The sequence below is a fragment of the Seriola dumerili genome, unplaced genomic scaffold (assembly GCF_002260705.1).
Source record: "Seriola dumerili isolate Sdu_G_001 unplaced genomic scaffold, Sdu_1.0 BDQW01001222.1, whole genome shotgun sequence".
In the NCBI taxonomy this organism is placed as follows: Eukaryota; Metazoa; Chordata; class Actinopteri; order Carangiformes; family Carangidae; genus Seriola; species Seriola dumerili.
Genome location: NW_019175477.1, coordinates 169,124 through 186,180, shown reverse-complemented (window position 1 = coordinate 186,180; position 17,057 = coordinate 169,124). Strand labels below are relative to the sequence as shown.

Below are 17,057 nucleotides of genomic sequence, written 5' to 3'. Positions count from 1 at the left end.
AACACACAACCTTCGCTTTACAGTAGGCTACAGTAGTGTCATTTTCATTTTTAACTGTACTTTATTATTAAATATTTTGTCATAACTGGTGGGATTCTCCGCACTCCCGCCCACCTGTTTTCCCCTGAATATCCAGCAGATGGCAGCATTGCGTTTTTCTGCTGGAGAAGTGTCTGTGTGTGTGTGTGTGTGTGTGTATGTGTGTGTGTGTGTGTGTGTGTGTGTGTGTGAGTATGAGTGTTTGAAGAAGGGGGGTTTCAGCTGCTGTCCGGTGTTTGGCGATATAGCAGCTAGGCTGTGCTCTGCCAGCAGCGGCTAACAAGATGCACACAGCTAGTGCTATGTACAGTATAGAGGTGCCTGCAAGCTAGTATATGTTTATTTAAGAGGGAGAACTGCTGCTACCGGTACGACACGAACGCTAGCAGAAATGGCCGGAATTATTAAAAAGCAAATTCTGAAACATTTGTCAAGGTAAGTGTCATCTTTGGCTTTGTGTTAGCCAGTTAGCCCAGCTGGATGATGATGTTAACGTTTCTGAATATAACACAGCAAACGTTAGTTCGCTAGTATTTGCCATCTACATGTAGCTGCATCGATTTACTCACAGCATACCATCAAGCGCAACGCCACATGTTGTAACAGCCCCATGAGAATAACGTTAGGAGGTTTGACAGGGACAGTGAACGCAGCAAACCACCTCAATCTGGACGAGACAGATCATGTTAACTACATTACTTTTCCTAGTGTATCTATGTGTGTTCTTAAAGGCACGATAGTCTATATAGCCTACTTGCTTTGGTAATGGGCCTACTACCCATCGTCACTGTTGAAAAAGCTCTTCTCTGTCTTTTTATATCACTTAACGGTCTAAGGCCCTCAGTATTATAGTTACTTTACATTGGGAATGTATCTGAAGTGGCATCCTTTCTTTTTAGCCATTTCTATCTATACCTCTATCCATCCACCTGTCTGTCTGGATTAACCTCCCTGTGGCAAAAAATTCTTTATGGACCCCTGTTGTTCCCCACTGTAACCAGCCCGCACCCTTGGGCCGAAGTGATTACTTGACAAATCTATTAATCCTTTGACAGACAATTAACTTTGATGGCAATTGTGATAATCGAAAAAAAAATCACAAGTACTAGCTTCTCCAATGTGAATATGTACTAGTTTGCCAGTTTTCTATAAAAGTACACTCAATAGCTTTGTGTTTTTGACTGTTGACCCGACAAATATAGCATTTTTCTATCTATCTATCTATCTATCTATCTATCTATCTATCTATCTATCTATCTATCTATCTATCTATCTATCTATCTATCTATCTATCTAAACATAATTCCTGTCTTCACCCAAGTACAGAAAACATTAACATCTCCTCAAGCAGAAAGAAAGAAAAAAAGATTTTCTAGATAGAGTCAGATATGAAGGGAGTAATTTAGTGTTTTACATATTTATATCTTGAAAACTGTTTGGCCTGTTGTACATGAATGAATGAAAATTGTCAGCTGACATTTACTATCAGACTGCTCAGTTATGCTCCTACAGTTTACAGTCTTTTTCAGCAACATTTATTCCCTCTCACACCTTGCTATACATAAGCAAATACTGCTTTCTCGTCACCTTCAGCATCTCCTGCAGATCTGGCTGCAGTTCTCTGTCCACACCTTGTCTCACTTCCTCCATATGTTATGCTGCTGCTCAGGAGACATAAAACTTTCTATTCCTACCTACAATTCATTTTTTTTTTTTTTTTTTTTTTTTTTTTTTTTTAGGTTTTATTGAAACAATGTGTCATGTTTTCTGTTGTTCTCAGTTTGGCACAGCTGACAAGTGAAGAAATTAATTTGGGTGAGAGAGCAATGTTGACATGTGTTTAAAAGGTCTCTCTTTCCCCAGCTAGATGGGGTAAAGGCTTAAGTTGATCATGTGCCTGGACAATAGGTGTGTGCTAAATCCCTTCGACTCACTGTTGTTCTCCTTGTCTCTGTTGCCTTTGTCACTGAATAATTAAAACAATTATTTGCACCAGATAGGACACAGTGGACACATACTTGAAAGCTAGACATGCAAGCACATTAATGTTGTGGGTCTAATAATATATCCATGGTTGTGGGTTAGAGCTTGCTCTTTGATAGGAAATGAGCTTCATAGTCCTATGATATCTTCGGTTTTCTTTTCAGCAATAATTCAATAATATTCTATCATTCCGTGCTAGTTTTAATATATCCTTATTAGTGGGTGACCCAGTGTAGCAGTATTCTTAATAATAATACTCATAATTTTTAACACAGGCAGGAAGATGACGAGATCATATCATCAGTTGTAACCTGTCCCTACCTGTAGTACATCTCTGTTAATGGCAGGATTTTTTGTCCAAGTCCACAGCCACTGTATGTTTTGCTGTAAATATACAGATGGAACCTAAAACTTACATACAGTGGACTTCTGGGGGATTGATGGGTTTAAATTGATGATTTCAAGTCTGATCCTTTTGTGTTATGTGTTTCAGAGCAGTTTTGGTTTTGCTCAATTGTAAAACCACAAAGTTGTGCTTTTGCCCGTGTTTGTACAATGACTTCTTTATTGCCTTTGATAAGCTCTGGAATTTCTGCACTTTTTAAACCGTGCTAATCTCAGCAATTAGCCAATATTGCTAGATTTACAAAAAAAGAACCACTATATTCTTTGCTCTATTGTTGGTTTTAACCATGTACACCATTAAATCACTTCTTTATATTCTTATCTGCCAATCCAAAAGGCAATTGTTCAAAAATGCAAAAGTTGAATCAAAGCTGTTTTGTGTTTTCAGACAGGCCGGCTAGCTCTATACCTCACAGTTGACTCATTAAAGGCCCTTAGAGACTGTGAGTGAATATGAAATGTTAATTTTAGGAAAACAATGCCTCAGGTTTTGTCAACAGTAGAAGTAGAGCCGTTATTTTGTTGCTCAACACTAAAGGGAAGCCTACATTTTGACTGGCTCATCAGGTTTATCAGGTACAGCATAGTATTAGGCTTAACAGTGTTAAAAATTTTAACAAGTTTGACTACATTCACATGTCTTGAAACTGTGAGCCACACTTAATCTATGGCTCTTTCATCAGTGTCTCTTGGCTGATGTCTGAAATGTCACAGGGATTTGTTAGAGCAGTGCTCAGTCATGTGGTGTACGTGAAATTAAAATACTTATCAAATCAATTAGCTACAATTTCTGTTATATTTATCCTGTGTACGGTCGTAGCCTAGTCCTGACTGTTGTAGCTTGCTACATTAGCAGACATTTAACCTAGATGGGGAGTACAGCTGTGGCTGCTATGGTTTCTCATGATGACTCATTCATTTGCACTCCTTCAAACGCATCTTAGCCAAGCTGCATAATTCATTTTTTTTCTCCCGCATCATCAGTGACGTATGCTGGCGTTTCCCTGGTAAAAGTTATACTGAACTCCTGTGTGTTTTCACATTAAAACAGTTTATTTTAACAGTTTATCTGGTTCCCTTCCTCAGGTTCACCAAGAACCTGTCCCCAGACAAGATCAATCTGAGCACGCTGAAGGGGGAGGGGCAGCTGTCCAACCTTGAGCTTGATGAAGAGGTTCTGCAGAACATGCTTGACCTGCCTACCTGGCTGGCTGTCACTCGGGTCTACTGCAACAAAGCCGCCATCAGGGTAAGTTATTAACTGGTCAAACCTGACTGTGTAGCTGCTCTCTAGAGGCTCTCTCCCTTTTCTGAGAAGACTATTGAAACACAAAAATGGTAAAGAAATGCTACATGAATTATTTCAGTTTGGTTATTGTCTCCTTGTTCATTTTAAAACTAAATAAAAGTTTTTTTATTTTATTAAAGCCAAAGAGCTCTCTTTTGAACTTCAGAATGTGTAGAATCGTAGAGGAAATGATCAGTGGCAGTACCACAGAGATTAACTTTGCTAGAGGCGCTGCTGAGGACGATGATTCTTCAGACCAGAACCGGTTGTTGGTAATAGAAAGTCAAGCCATGATTCAGAGAGGCAGAAAAGGCCAGAGGCTATTGTGATCCTGAGATATACTGGCTGTTGTACATTGAGCTGTCAGGGTGGCTGGTTTGTGTTCCCAAATAATCCCAATAATACTACATGTACAAGACAGTTTGTTTAAAGTTCAGGAATAATATTCCTATAGTTAATAAAGTGAATTCTACACATAATATATATATATTTTAATCTCCTGAACCTCAGTTTCTCCTAGAGTTTCATTAAAGGTAGCTTTAAAGTAGGAAACAAATGTTTTCTCAACATTGTCAGACAGTATTACATATATGTATGTATGTATGTATGTATGTATGTATGTATGTATGTATGTATGTATGTATGTATGTACTGTATATATGTATTATGCCTGCAGCTGTACTGTATGATGCTTTTTCTCACTAAATATCCAAGTCCATTACACTTTACAGCTTTACCATTAATATTTGCGTATCAATCTTGTTTTAACTTTATCTTAATAATGAGGTTTGTGGTATAGTCAATAGACTCAGTAAAAAATCTCCTAATTTCAGAAATGGCCAAGGCTTTCTTCTCTTAAAGAAGCCTTAATTTGAAAACCCAGATGTCTTGAACTGTTCTATTATTCTATACAAACACCCTTTTGTTGTTGGGATCCCAAGACATTTACAGCTCAATGGCTCAAGACTATCTGAAGCTAAATGCAAATAAAACAGAACTTTTTGTTAAAGGTCTAGTTTAGATGTAGAGGAAGTGTGTCTTAACAGCGATGCAGCCTTATTACTTTTAGCTAATGAAAATCATTACGATCAAAGCCTTCCTTCTGAAAACTTAAAAACCATCTATGCAACCAGCCATCCAAATATCACATCTATAGACTAATGTATTGCTCTGTGCTTTAAAATTGGTAAAAAAAAAAAAAGTGATTTGCATGCCTTTGGCTTATTCAGAATGATGCCACAACATCTTTAATACCAAAAAATGAATAACTACAATTACCACATTAATCTTTAAATTGTTAGTATACATCACAGATCTCTTTAGTTCATAATAGCTAGTAGTCATCATCCTCAGATAATATCTTACTGGTGTTTCAGAGTCGAGCCTGAAGATTTAAGGCCTTTAAGTGCTTTTACTTCTAGAGTCCCTAGAACCGAACTGAGGAGACTGGGCTGGGAAAAATGTTGTCATGTTTTAAGTCGGTTATAAAAATGCATTTTATAAACTGGCTTTTGTGGAATACTTTGGTGTGACTTTAGTCTTGTCTCCTCCTTTTTATAATTGTTAACCCTGGTAGGGTTATTATTATTATGAGCAGTGTTAGCTATTTGTTGAGCAGCAAAGTCAGTATGACTCCAGATAAAACAGCATGACAGTTATTGTTGTAGCCCCTGCGTCATGATGTGGGAGCTTGATGCTCACTGTGCCCTTGCGCCCAGTGAATGATAAACAGTTCAGAATGCTTTGGCAAGTGTTTGTGTCTGACTTTGTTGACCTTGCTGTCCTTTCTTTTCAGATACAATGGACAAAGTTGAAAACAAGCCCCATCTGCCTGGTAAGAATGATGTTTTTTTTTTAATCCAAAAATAACCTAATTTTGGCATAACTCTAGCAGTGCCCCATTTTGTTATTTTACTGTCTTGTTATACTGCTCCATAGGTTGTATTCTTTTTGCTGTTATCATCAGAAAATATTAGGCCTCCTCTTTTTTTTTATCCTTGCTCAATGGCACTGTTTCCTCTTCTGTGCAGTTCTTGGATAAAGTAGAGGTAGAGATGAGGACATGTGAAGAGCCTCGTCCACCCAATGGCCCCTCTCCTATAGCTATTACAGCAGGCCAGAGGTAAGCCTGCATAAATCTTGAGTTAAGCTGACATATCTGACGTTGAGTTCCATACTACATCACACATCATGTACATGGTGAACAATGCCTTCACTCATGTTTACATTGTGTATTTCCAGTGAATATGGCTTTGCTGAGAAAGTGGTGGAGGGCATGTCTGTGAGGATCAACTCCATCACCATTAAGGTGCAGGCTCGTGCCTTCCACGCCTCCTTTGAGCTCTGGCAGCTACAAGGCAACAGCCTCAACCCCAAATGGCAGCGCAGTGACCTCCGCTACACCCGCGTCACCGACCCAAAGAGAGGAGAGGTACAGTGCAGCGCACTTTCATCCCCCTCCTCACCCTGCTTTAACACTGTTCTGTCTAAGAGTTGTATCCAGCTAAATACAATGTTCTACCACAGAAACCGTGCATGCTCATTAACCTGCTGTAAATCATTTAATCAAGCCAATTGTTTTGGTCTTTATTAGCTGGAGGGACTATATCAAGATGAACAAGCTTTCTTAATGAGATCTTGTAATCCACTTAGAAGGAAATGCATCTGCTGCCTTCTCTTTGTGTCTAAAAAAAAAAAAAAAAAAACGTCAGCAGTATCGATCATTCCATATGTCAGAAAATGGTGTGTTTTTTGACTCATAGTGTTTTTGTGTTTAATCACAGTTGGATGGTTTCATATGTTTCTTGTTTCAATCAGGTTTTGACATTCAAAGAAATCAACTGGCAGAGTCTGCGAATCGAGGCAGATGCCATTGAGAGTGACGATCAGGACCTTGGTAGCACCCCGTTACGTCTCATCACTAACCAAGGACGAATTCGCATTGCTCTAAAACGCAGAGTAGGGCTGTGTTTCTACCTTTCATTTCCTGTTCTGTCATGGAATTGGTTAAAGATCACAAATGTGAACTCATCTAAATTACAAATGATTTGTCCCTAGTCTTTACGTCTTCATTGTTCTATCTAGATAAAGGACTGCAATGTGTTGGCATCTAAGCTGCTTTTCATTCTGGATGACCTGCTGTGGGTGCTGACGGACTCTCAACTCAAGGCTATCATCCATTATGCCAAATCTCTCAGTGAGGCCATGGAGAAGTCTGCCCAGCAGAGGAAGAACATGACTGCTGAATCCCTGCAGGTCCTCCCTCCTTCCTGCTCATGGATGTTTCGATGAAAAAATCTGTGCGAACAAAAAAAACATATGTTGAGATGTTAGGTTTTGTAATTACAGAGTGCATATGTTTAATGGAATTTCTAGGCCATTTTCAACCTTAAAACATCTAAGCTTAAACAATCAGAAGTCATTTCTCTCAAGAATTGTTATTTCTGCATACATTTTAATTAATTTGATATTGTATGAAAATACAATCTTTTTCACCACAAACTCAACTATAAACCAGACTCACCATTTTGTCAATTTAACTTTAAGTATAAAGCTGCCATGAACCCAAATTACAAGAAAAATGACCCAGGCTACTAAAAAAATACAAATCTAGTGATAGTCACTTAAATTATTATTATAGACCAGTATTACATGTAAAGTGATTTTTATCCCATCTCATTTTTGTTCCTTTTTTTTTTAAGCTAATGTCCTCAGACATGAATGAAATGCTGTGTGAAAGCCCCACAACAGCACTTTCAGCTAATTTTCTTAGCTTGTCTCTACATGATACATAAATAAAGTTATGTTGTAAATGAAACATGCTCAGTATATCCACCGATAAAAAGATGGACTCCAAATTTGCAAATATGCATTAATTCGGTATCCTCTCAAGGTGATGCCAAGACTCAAGAGCTTTTAACTAGAAAATTAATTGGCACAAGACTATTTCTGGATATGTTTCCTATACATTATAGTTCAAGCTTGTTTTTGTTCCCCTTTGAAATTTCTGTTACAAATTAGTTTTTCTTAATTCTGAGAAGTTTTCCTATTTCTGTTGTTTAGACTGCTCCTCCGTCTCCTGGCCTCCACAGCCTGTGGACAGAGCCCCCACCTGCTCCTACTGGCACCCCCAGCAACATGAGTCAATACTTTGAGCTCTATGATGTCAAGGAGTCTTCTTACCACACCTTCATATCCCGCTTGGACTTACACGTATGCAACGATAGTTCTTCAATGGATGAAGGTTTGTTGGGAAGAGTTCACCATGTCCCAAAAGTTATCAGCAGGTCGTCTTAATTCTCTTGTAACTCGAGTATATTTGTGCTTCATAAAGCTAAGATTGTGTGCTCAAAGTAATCCTTACTTACATACAATGCTCAATATTTGAAGGATAATTTCTGTGAAGTTGGTTTTTGACAGCTGTAATGTGATGTTCCATAGATGAGCCTCCCCCACCGGGCTTGCAGGGTGCGATGCAGCTGACCTTCAGAAAGCTAGGGTTTGACTACTATCCCATCCACAGACCTGGTGAGTGTGATGACTGGTCCTTCCTGTGACCATGATTGAAGTGCAGTTTACCCTGAGGCTTTGCACTGCTCCCACTGAAACCACAGCATTCAGTCAGGACTAGCTGTTAGGAGGATTACTATTCAAGCAGACTAATGGCTCAGGAGAGTGTGCCTAGTGCCTTTATTCTTTGTGGAATTCCTGAAGTAGAAAGTAGAACAGCAGGGTCACCCTTGAAGCCCATTATGGTCAATTAAACAAAGTTAGAAAAAAAAGCTTTTATTTTGCTATTCTGTTTGATTAAGACTTTTGAAGAGAATATGAAAAGTGCAAAATTACTATATTAACACAGTGAAAGTTTATATACTGTTTATGTATGAATATTGGCTTTGAAACTCTTGCTTTAATACATTTTATTGTGTATCGCATCCATGTTGTTTTCCTATTAAATTAACACTCGTGGAATTTTAGGAATTTGCTTTTAAGTTTTAAATACATAAATAGTCATTTACTTATAGTATGTATTTAGACTTTTTAGGAGGATTAATTACCTGTTACCTATCTATTTATTTAGTTACAGTTAGTTATTTAAAAAAATATTTACACCAAAACAAATTGTAATTTCTAAATTAGTTAGTCTAGAATGACGGCTTAATCATAACTAACTTTTGATACTTCTCTAATATAGCTGATGGGTGTCGACACTGGGAGCGCCACAGTGGAGCCATGGAGGCTCAGGCCCAGTGGGCTGGGAAGCTGCTGCAGGAGTACCATAGGAGAGTAGATGCTTCTGGGTTCCCAGGGCCACATACTGAGGTGCCCCATCCAACCAAGGACTCTCCTGCAAAGACAGTTCAAGGTAGGAATGCAGCATTAACATAAAGGTTTCTCTTTTTATAGAAATTCATTTGTTTTGTTTCTTCATTGCTGAACAGACAAAATTATACAGATTCAATGAACCATGAAAATAACCTTGACATAAGAAGGGGGTGTTTTGACTAAACAGTTAAAGTTCAAAGTCCACTTACTACAAATTTGGTCAGTTGTCAGGAGATGGAACTGTTGACATGTGTAACTTTAGAAACTATATAGATGCACTCAGAAAAACATAAATAACATAATAGAACTGAGAACTGGTACACAGGGGTAATGTCAGGTTTACACCACCTAAGACATTTAATACTGACACAAAGAAGAGAAAGACAAGAGCGTTATTTCTTACTCGCGAGGAGAACGGACAGAGATATGCTCAGTTACAATCTCCAACCCGCTCTGAGCATATTCCACCGTCTCCTCTCTTTTTATTATCACACAAAGTGTTCCAAGCATTCTTTGATTACAAGTCATTGCTTTATCTTAAAGACCTGAGAATCACACAAAAGCAATATGATGGGTGCCTGACTATACATATTTCACATATTCATCCCATGATGTAGAAGTAAGGGAAGTAAGGGAATGACCCCATTCAACATACAAGTCAACATATGTTTCAATAACAGTAGCATTTTATGATCAGACACAAAACTTAATCTGTTAAAATATGTTTGAACACTCGTGTTTTGTTCTTGCTCCTCTGGAAGCAGGCTATTTTAGCTTGTCACTGAGTGTTTACTCTCCCATTTACATGCTTTAGATGGACAGTCTAGTCCTAAGTCAACCCCCTCTGACAAAGAGCAGGCAACCAGCAGGAACTCTATGACAGCTCCTAAAGGGTCATCGCTGAAGAGGCTGCGATCTAGCTGTGTGGTGGTCAGAATGGATGACGTGGACATTCACCAGGCAAGCTTTTATCATCAGCTGATTTGATTTACCTGCTCTAACAGAAGCTTTACTCTTCAATAAATGGATCAAGGATGTTGTTGTAATGTTCCTCAGTGGTAGCAGTCAGGCAGTATCTGTGGCAAGGCTAGAAGTTCCCTTAAAATCCAAACATTTTAGCAGTGACAAGATAGTGCAGGTTTTGGACATCGCTGCAGTTAATCACAGATGGTATTGATATACATGACAGTATAGATAGGATGGTTAGTTGATTAAAGGTCCTTTTCTGTGACAATAGTGTATCTTTACATGTTTTTAACACTAAATATACTGCAGATATAGATTAATCATGTTCTAGTCACAACCTTAGGCAAGATGGAGCCTCAAAATGAAAGTGAAGATATTATCATTATTAAGAAGAAAATAAAGTTAATACCGTGCTCCTCCTCAAAAGCTTACCTCCACAGTAAGCTAGCCAGCTTACATTAGTGTCATGTGCTGCAGTATGCTCATCACTTGCAGCTAGCTCAATTCCTAAAAAGGAGTGTCACATAATCATCGTTGGAGGCATCTGCCTGACAGTCGTTACAGAGGGAGCAGAAGTCTCTTTCAGATCAGCCCTCTGATATGTTTGATCTGATGGCGGACTTGACATATTGATGCAATGACTTGAAAATGTTTGGTATCAAATTGCCCCTGTAACAAAAGAGTAATTATGCAATTGCTGTACTAAAAACCACAGCCTTATTCAGTAGGAAACAAAAAAGATAAATTACTACTGTATTACTGTACCTCAGTGGGAATAGAATAATCCCCTATATCACTTCACTTGGCTGCTCTGGTGCCTTTCATCTAAGACTGAGAAAGCTCGTGCCTCGTGCTCTCAGGCTGGTTCTGCATTTTCACTTTGGAAAATTCACACTTTTCATAACAAAAGTAAGATTTCCAGTGTTATTTTGAGTTTAAGATGCTTGTAGTTCCTCATTTGATAGAACAAGAGACACCCCGGGGAAATTCTGTATATGTCTAGGTCTCCACCTTCAGATTGTGACAGGAAGTCAATGGTGTTCAGACTCAGGTGATTTAGCTCTGTTTTCTGCAATATGCTTCTACTTTTTTTGAGTGATTTACTTATTGGGTCTTTAATGAAGCAGATAAATAAAAAAATTAATCTATATTTAGTGATGTTTCCACCGCTATTTATAACCTCTTCACTTGAACATTCAGGTGTCTACAAGGGGCCGTCAGAACAAGAAGACCCAGTCTTTATTATCCTGTAACCGTAAAGCTCTGCGTTTGCCGGACAGCGTACCAGCAGTTCATCTACAGTTTACTGAATACTACTTTCCTGACAACCCCAGTCTATCAGGTATCATACAACTGTCTTTTTATCACACAATCTAATGAGAAATGTATGTCAGTTTTACTCGCATATTGTGCTGTAAGATTTATTTTTAATTTTTTTTTATTACAGTACAACCCCGTTTTATTAATATTCTGTGTTGTAATACAGATCAGTTTATGTTTTTCTGCCTTGTTACATTTACATCACAGATGGCCAACTTATTGGCTATTTTTCAGTGTCATCAGCATTTACTGAAGAGGAATTTGTTTCTTGGTTGTTTGTTAATATTAAGATTGTTTGTGTCATAGTTACTTTTCCTTCTCTCCTCCACCCAGTACCCACCTCAAACCTGTACGCCCAGTTAAACAGCCTGCAGCTGTGTGTGGACCCAGCCAGTGTGCTGTGGATCAATCTTTTTTCCAGGGGCCTACTGCACACTCTTGACCAAGTCAAAGCTTTCTACCATTTGCAAGACAGTAGCAAGGCTGAAGAGCATTTAGACATCCGCATGGATGCATCTCAGCTTAAGGTGAATGCACAACTGTTTTTACAGTAGTTTCATAATTTTTTTGAATCTAAAGTATTTGTGATTGTGTTTGTCCCTAAGTCATGTAAATTGTTATTTATGTTCTTTTCTATAGCTGATAATTCCCTTGGATTCTTCCATATTGGACCATCCAGAGCGTCCACAGTCCCTGTCTGTTACTGTACCCCAGATGGTTCTCAGCAACACTCGCCACTGCCCCCATGGCTCCAGAGCTGACCTCAACACTATCTATGACAAGTTTGCCAGCTGCTCTTTCTTCCAACCTACACCACCCTGCCCTTACCCCAGAGACCTGAGTGCCTTCCACCCTACTCCCTCCGCCTTCCACCATCACTCTCAAGAGACGGAACCCCAGCCTCTAGACAGAAAGCAGCTACGATCCCAGGATGTCTGGTCTCTCAGTCTGTCACGTGTAACCCTAGGTTTTGATGGAGCTCGGCGATTCCCCAAAGGCAGGACCCAGCCTTTTGTTGAGCCCTTTGCCATGTCTGTGTGGATGTGTCAGCCCGCTGCCTTTAGAAGTGGTTCATCATCTTCCTCCTCCAGTCCCAGCAGAGCCCACCAGCCTTCTCCAGAACAGGACGAGGCTTCGCTTGCCTCTATCCACTTCCTGGCTCACACCATCACTCCAGTAAAATTGTGGCTCAACCACTACCAATATGTAGCACTGCTGAGAATGAAGGACGCCATGGCTCGGTTGGGGGCAGAGTTGGGCCGGGATCTACGAGATGTTAAACAGGCTCATGGTCAGAAGACAAAACCCACTACTGTTTGTGTTGCCCTTCTGGTGGACTCGGCAGAACTGGGTCTCCTGTTGCCACCAGTCTCCTCAGAGCCAGAGGAAGAGGTCCCCCACACCCCAGAGACAGACAGCCCCAGCATGACAGACTCTGACATCTCCCCGACTCATAACTCTGCAGATGGGGTCCTGGAGGACAGTGGGTTGGAAAATGGCATCTCCTCCAACAATAGAGCTGCCACTGCGTTTGATCAGGATGAACAAGATGGGGTGGTGGAGGAGGCATGTGAGGCTGTGGAGGAGGGGCTGGAGGGGGGTGGTTTGACAACACAACAGGAGGACGCTGTCCTCTCACCTCCCCTCTCACCTGGACACTCCCCTGCCATTTCCCGTGAGCCATCCACCTTTAGCCTGGAGGGAGAGCTGTCAAGCGCCATTAACGTCACCAAGGATGTGACCAAAGATGCCATCAGTGCCTCGCTGGACCTGACCAAAGGGGCGTTTTCAATAACAAAAGATGCGTTTAGCATCCTGAGTCGTGGCTCAGGAATGAGCAAATTGTTCAGTCCACAGGCAAAGTAAGTGCTAGTGCTGTCCTGCTGGGCTGTTGGCAACATAATATTGTTAGTGTCTGGGTGCCATACTGTGCACCACATGCTTTTACTGGCTGTCCCTTAACGACTCTGTGTATGTTTTATGTGTGTGTTCACAGGGAACAGGTCCAGCGCTCCGATGAGTCCTCCCCCTCGTTGGCTGCCAGCCTGCGCCACCAGTCCATGAAACAATCGCCTTCCCAGCATTCATTTGATAGTGCTATCCTGGAAGGCAGCCTACCTGATGAAAATCTATCTGTGGATAGTGATGTCAGCGACAATTTTGTTGTTCTCATGGACTCAGGTACTTAAAATGTTTCCAAGTTTGCTTCCAAATGCTTCCAAGTTACACAGGTGACATCTACTATAAGTTTCTCTTATGTTTCCAGAGTCGGGTATGGAGTCCATGCGTCCCAACAACACGCCAGCAGGCAGCCAGAGCAGCCCAGCCCCAGGGACAGAGGGTGGTTCATCTGCTGATCTCAGCAGCTCCCTGTCCCAAAGCACTGAGGATGTGTCTCAGGACATGGTGGGTTACTACACTCATGTAACAGATTTCATGGATAGATTGCATTTATCATAGGAGTTACTGTATGTGCCCGAACAAAGTAATACCTTAAAGAACAATTAAAAACTTGTCATCAATCATTTTAACAATTCAATTCAAACCTTCTCTTCAAATCTGAATCTGCAAAGGTTTTTATGTGACTTAATTGTGCGGTTGTTACAGTCTTCAGTGTTGTTGCTGATCATGAGTGGAACGGCCTGTACCATGGAAGTAAAGGGAGAAGACCAAGTTGTGGCTGTGGAAGCCCAAAATCTGAGCCCTGTGCAGTTGGGCAATGTCAGGGTATCTGACCTGCTGGCTGGTCTCATACAAGGTAAACCAGATTACTATAGACACACTGAAAATTTCTGATGACAAAGTCTTGAAAAATTCTAATCTGTCTGTCTTACTAGTCATATACAGCACCACTTTATTGGTGGCTTATCAATGAGTTGCTAATCATATTCTAGAAGAGCCTATATTTAAATTAGTATTTTGGATGGCCTTTAGAAAAAGGGCAAAAAATGTAAATCAATCCTGGTCCATGGGCTTCTGCAGCATCTTGAAGTGTAGTTAAAGATCCAGATATACCGACAGATGTATTTTAATACATTTATAAAAATGCTCTGCTTGTGAACATAGTTTGTGTCTGTGTCTGTGTTTTTTTTGTTTTTTTTTTTTAAACAAAAGTTAAATTACATAATTAAACATTCTTACATTTACTCCTTCTTCCTCATTGAAATATTTTTCATTTTGAAAATTAGTAAGAGTTAAACTGCTGAATGCAGATGTCTCCTACTTCAATGGAAAGTCCATTTTCAGTGTATGTGCACTCGAGGTTTCACGTTTTCACCTCGCATATACATACCGGATCATAATTGGCTCCAAATTAGATGGGATGCCACAAAATCATCTTGTATGTCCACATTTTCACAGCAATTTAAGGTGAGCACAGAAGTTTCACCCTTCAGCAGATGAATTTGAGACCATCAAACATCCAAGTCAAGTAACAATAAGCAAAATAAATCTTTTAGTGGTGGGGGAAGAAACCGCTCAGATATCATGTAAAATATTGCCTGATCTCTATTCTCTTTTGCATCACAGGTGAGTTAAATATAATCACAAAAATGGGATAAGTACTATGTCTTCTGTTGTATAAATGCCTCCAAATCAAAATGTAGTTACTCCAATGTTGCACATCGTCTCAACACAAGAAAGAACCTGATCAGTCAGTGCGGCAAGCCTGCAGTAACTGGTTGCAGTGTGAAGTGCCCACATTGTTTACAAATGTGCCTTCTCCTTTGTTCCTGCAGCTCCAGGTGGACCAGTCCAGAAGCAGTATAGGCAGGGTAGCAGGGGTTCTCCAGTTGTGCGCATGCGAGCAGAAATGGGTCCATCCGCAGCCCGACACTCTGCTCTGGCCGAGTCTGTGGGTTTCTTGGATATGAGAGTGCAAGACTGCCACGCAGAGTTGTTAGCCTCCACAGTGACTAACATTGGGCCTTTTCTGGAAGATGAATTCAGTGTTGATGGTCAGCCAATGAAATTACACCTGAGAAACATCACCATCACTATGAAGGTGGGTTGTTGCATTCAACTAATTTGAATTTGCTCATTATAAGATGTTAAATGAAAATGTTTAAATACTTTACATGTAGATTGGATGTAAGAATGTTTTCCTCACAAAAGACTTTTGAGAAAAATCCATTCTGTGAATCCACTGAATTGAATTTGTTTTTAATATGTGACCTAGTACTCCATAGAGCACAGTGACACTAAGTGGATTATTCTGGTAATTAAAAGTAAATTGAATTGAATCTTTGGGCAGACTGTAATTTCATAGAGTAAAAGACATGCAGAAGTAATGGGTAGCCAGTGTTGACGTACGTGGTAGTGTGTGATGTAACAGGCTCCCTTCTTGTTTTTTTTTTTTTTAAGGATGATGGCCCTAGAAACTACCCCACTGCCCCTCAACCTGTCCCAGCCACATTCATTGTAGATCAGCTTCTGCTTGAGCGCGCTGAAGATGGCATCATGAGGCTCAAAGGTGGGCAAGAGAAAAACATTCTTTTCTTTTTCATTTTGTGCACTATAACAAATGTAATGCTTGTCAGTATTGTCGATACACACAGTTACCAGCAGGATCATGAACCGTAAAAACCACAAGCACTCAAGCTGACAGCATCTGTAACACATTTACAAAAAGGTGAACAGAAAGTAATCTTCACTATTTCCTTTTCGATTACAGCCTCAGCAGGTGCTCCCGGGGCTGGCCCAGACAACACACACAGTTCCTGCACTGTTCAACAGCAGAGCGAGGTAGGGGAGAACTAACACAACCGTATACTTGTGTGCTTAAGTTTAATGTATCTGTAGGTGGGGCCGTAGCCAGGATTTTCTAAATACTAGAAAATATCTAAACAATTAAGTATAGAGAGTAGGCCCCTTTAAAAACTATTTTTATGATAAAATATATTATACACTTAAAGTGTTAGTGTTATTAATTTATAAAGCCTTTATTGTCATTCTAGGGATCCAATGAAAAATAATATTTGTAATTTGTATGAAATGTCAAGTGTTAACTCAGCGCACTGCTTCCTAACATATTTAGGAGCTAACAGCAATGAATCAACTACAAGGCTGTGGAAACCTCTGTCTAAAGTTTTTTTGTTCTCCTACATTTTTAATGGCCAGATGAAGATATTCAAACTGCAACTGAGTTAGATTCATTCAAATTAGTTTCTACTCGTGTTTTAAATCCAGTATAAAAGTAATTATATTATTTTAAATATAGCTGTAATGCTGGTGTCCTGTTACTTATCAGCTGTAGGATAGACAAAGCAGAGATGAGACTTAAGTACACAAGATTGTGTAATAGTATTGTAATTACACCTGTTGCTGTCAGTCAGAATCTGATATCTGTCCACTTGGTGTGTAGCACCTAGCCATAGCACGCCTTCACTGTACCTGGAACTAACCAATCCAATGATCCTGCACTTTCAGAGTCAAACTCTGGAGTCGCAGCTTTCTGATGCCCAGGCTGCCCTCACACAGGCCGTCAGTGACAGAGAGCGTCTCCTTCTGGAAGTCAGAAAGTATGACCCCACATTTACTCTCTGAGCTTCACCTCTGAACCTACTACATCACTGCTCCTGCTGAGGGATTGTGATCGGATGTATTGCGGGATGAATGTCAGGAACCAGCAAGAGTCATGCCGAGCATGTCCGGCCATTGGACATGTTTGGGGGAAAAAAAAAAAAAAAGAGTCCAAGTTGTGGCTTTGGATCACTTCCCACTTCCTATATCA

General features: G+C 40.1%; 1 protein-coding gene across 1 annotated transcript; it reads left to right on the top strand.

The window, feature by feature from the left end:
• Positions 1 to 300: 300 nt before the first annotated feature.
• Positions 301 to 17,013, top strand: uhrf1bp1 (UHRF1 binding protein 1). Its single transcript, XM_022767587.1, has 21 exons — positions 301 to 474; positions 3,514 to 3,676; positions 5,511 to 5,549; positions 5,746 to 5,837; positions 5,957 to 6,146; positions 6,533 to 6,673; positions 6,800 to 6,970; positions 7,778 to 7,958; positions 8,156 to 8,242; positions 8,910 to 9,080; positions 9,855 to 10,000; positions 11,207 to 11,348; positions 11,660 to 11,853; positions 11,966 to 13,188; positions 13,323 to 13,507; positions 13,593 to 13,732; positions 13,934 to 14,084; positions 15,064 to 15,329; positions 15,689 to 15,797; positions 15,999 to 16,069; positions 16,754 to 17,013. The coding sequence occupies exons 1-21, from the start codon at positions 431 to 433 to the stop codon at positions 16,868 to 16,870; spliced, it is 4,023 nt and encodes a 1,340-aa protein (XP_022623308.1). The 5' UTR covers positions 301 to 430; the 3' UTR covers positions 16,871 to 17,013.
• The last annotated feature ends 44 nt before the right edge of the window (positions 17,014 to 17,057 follow it).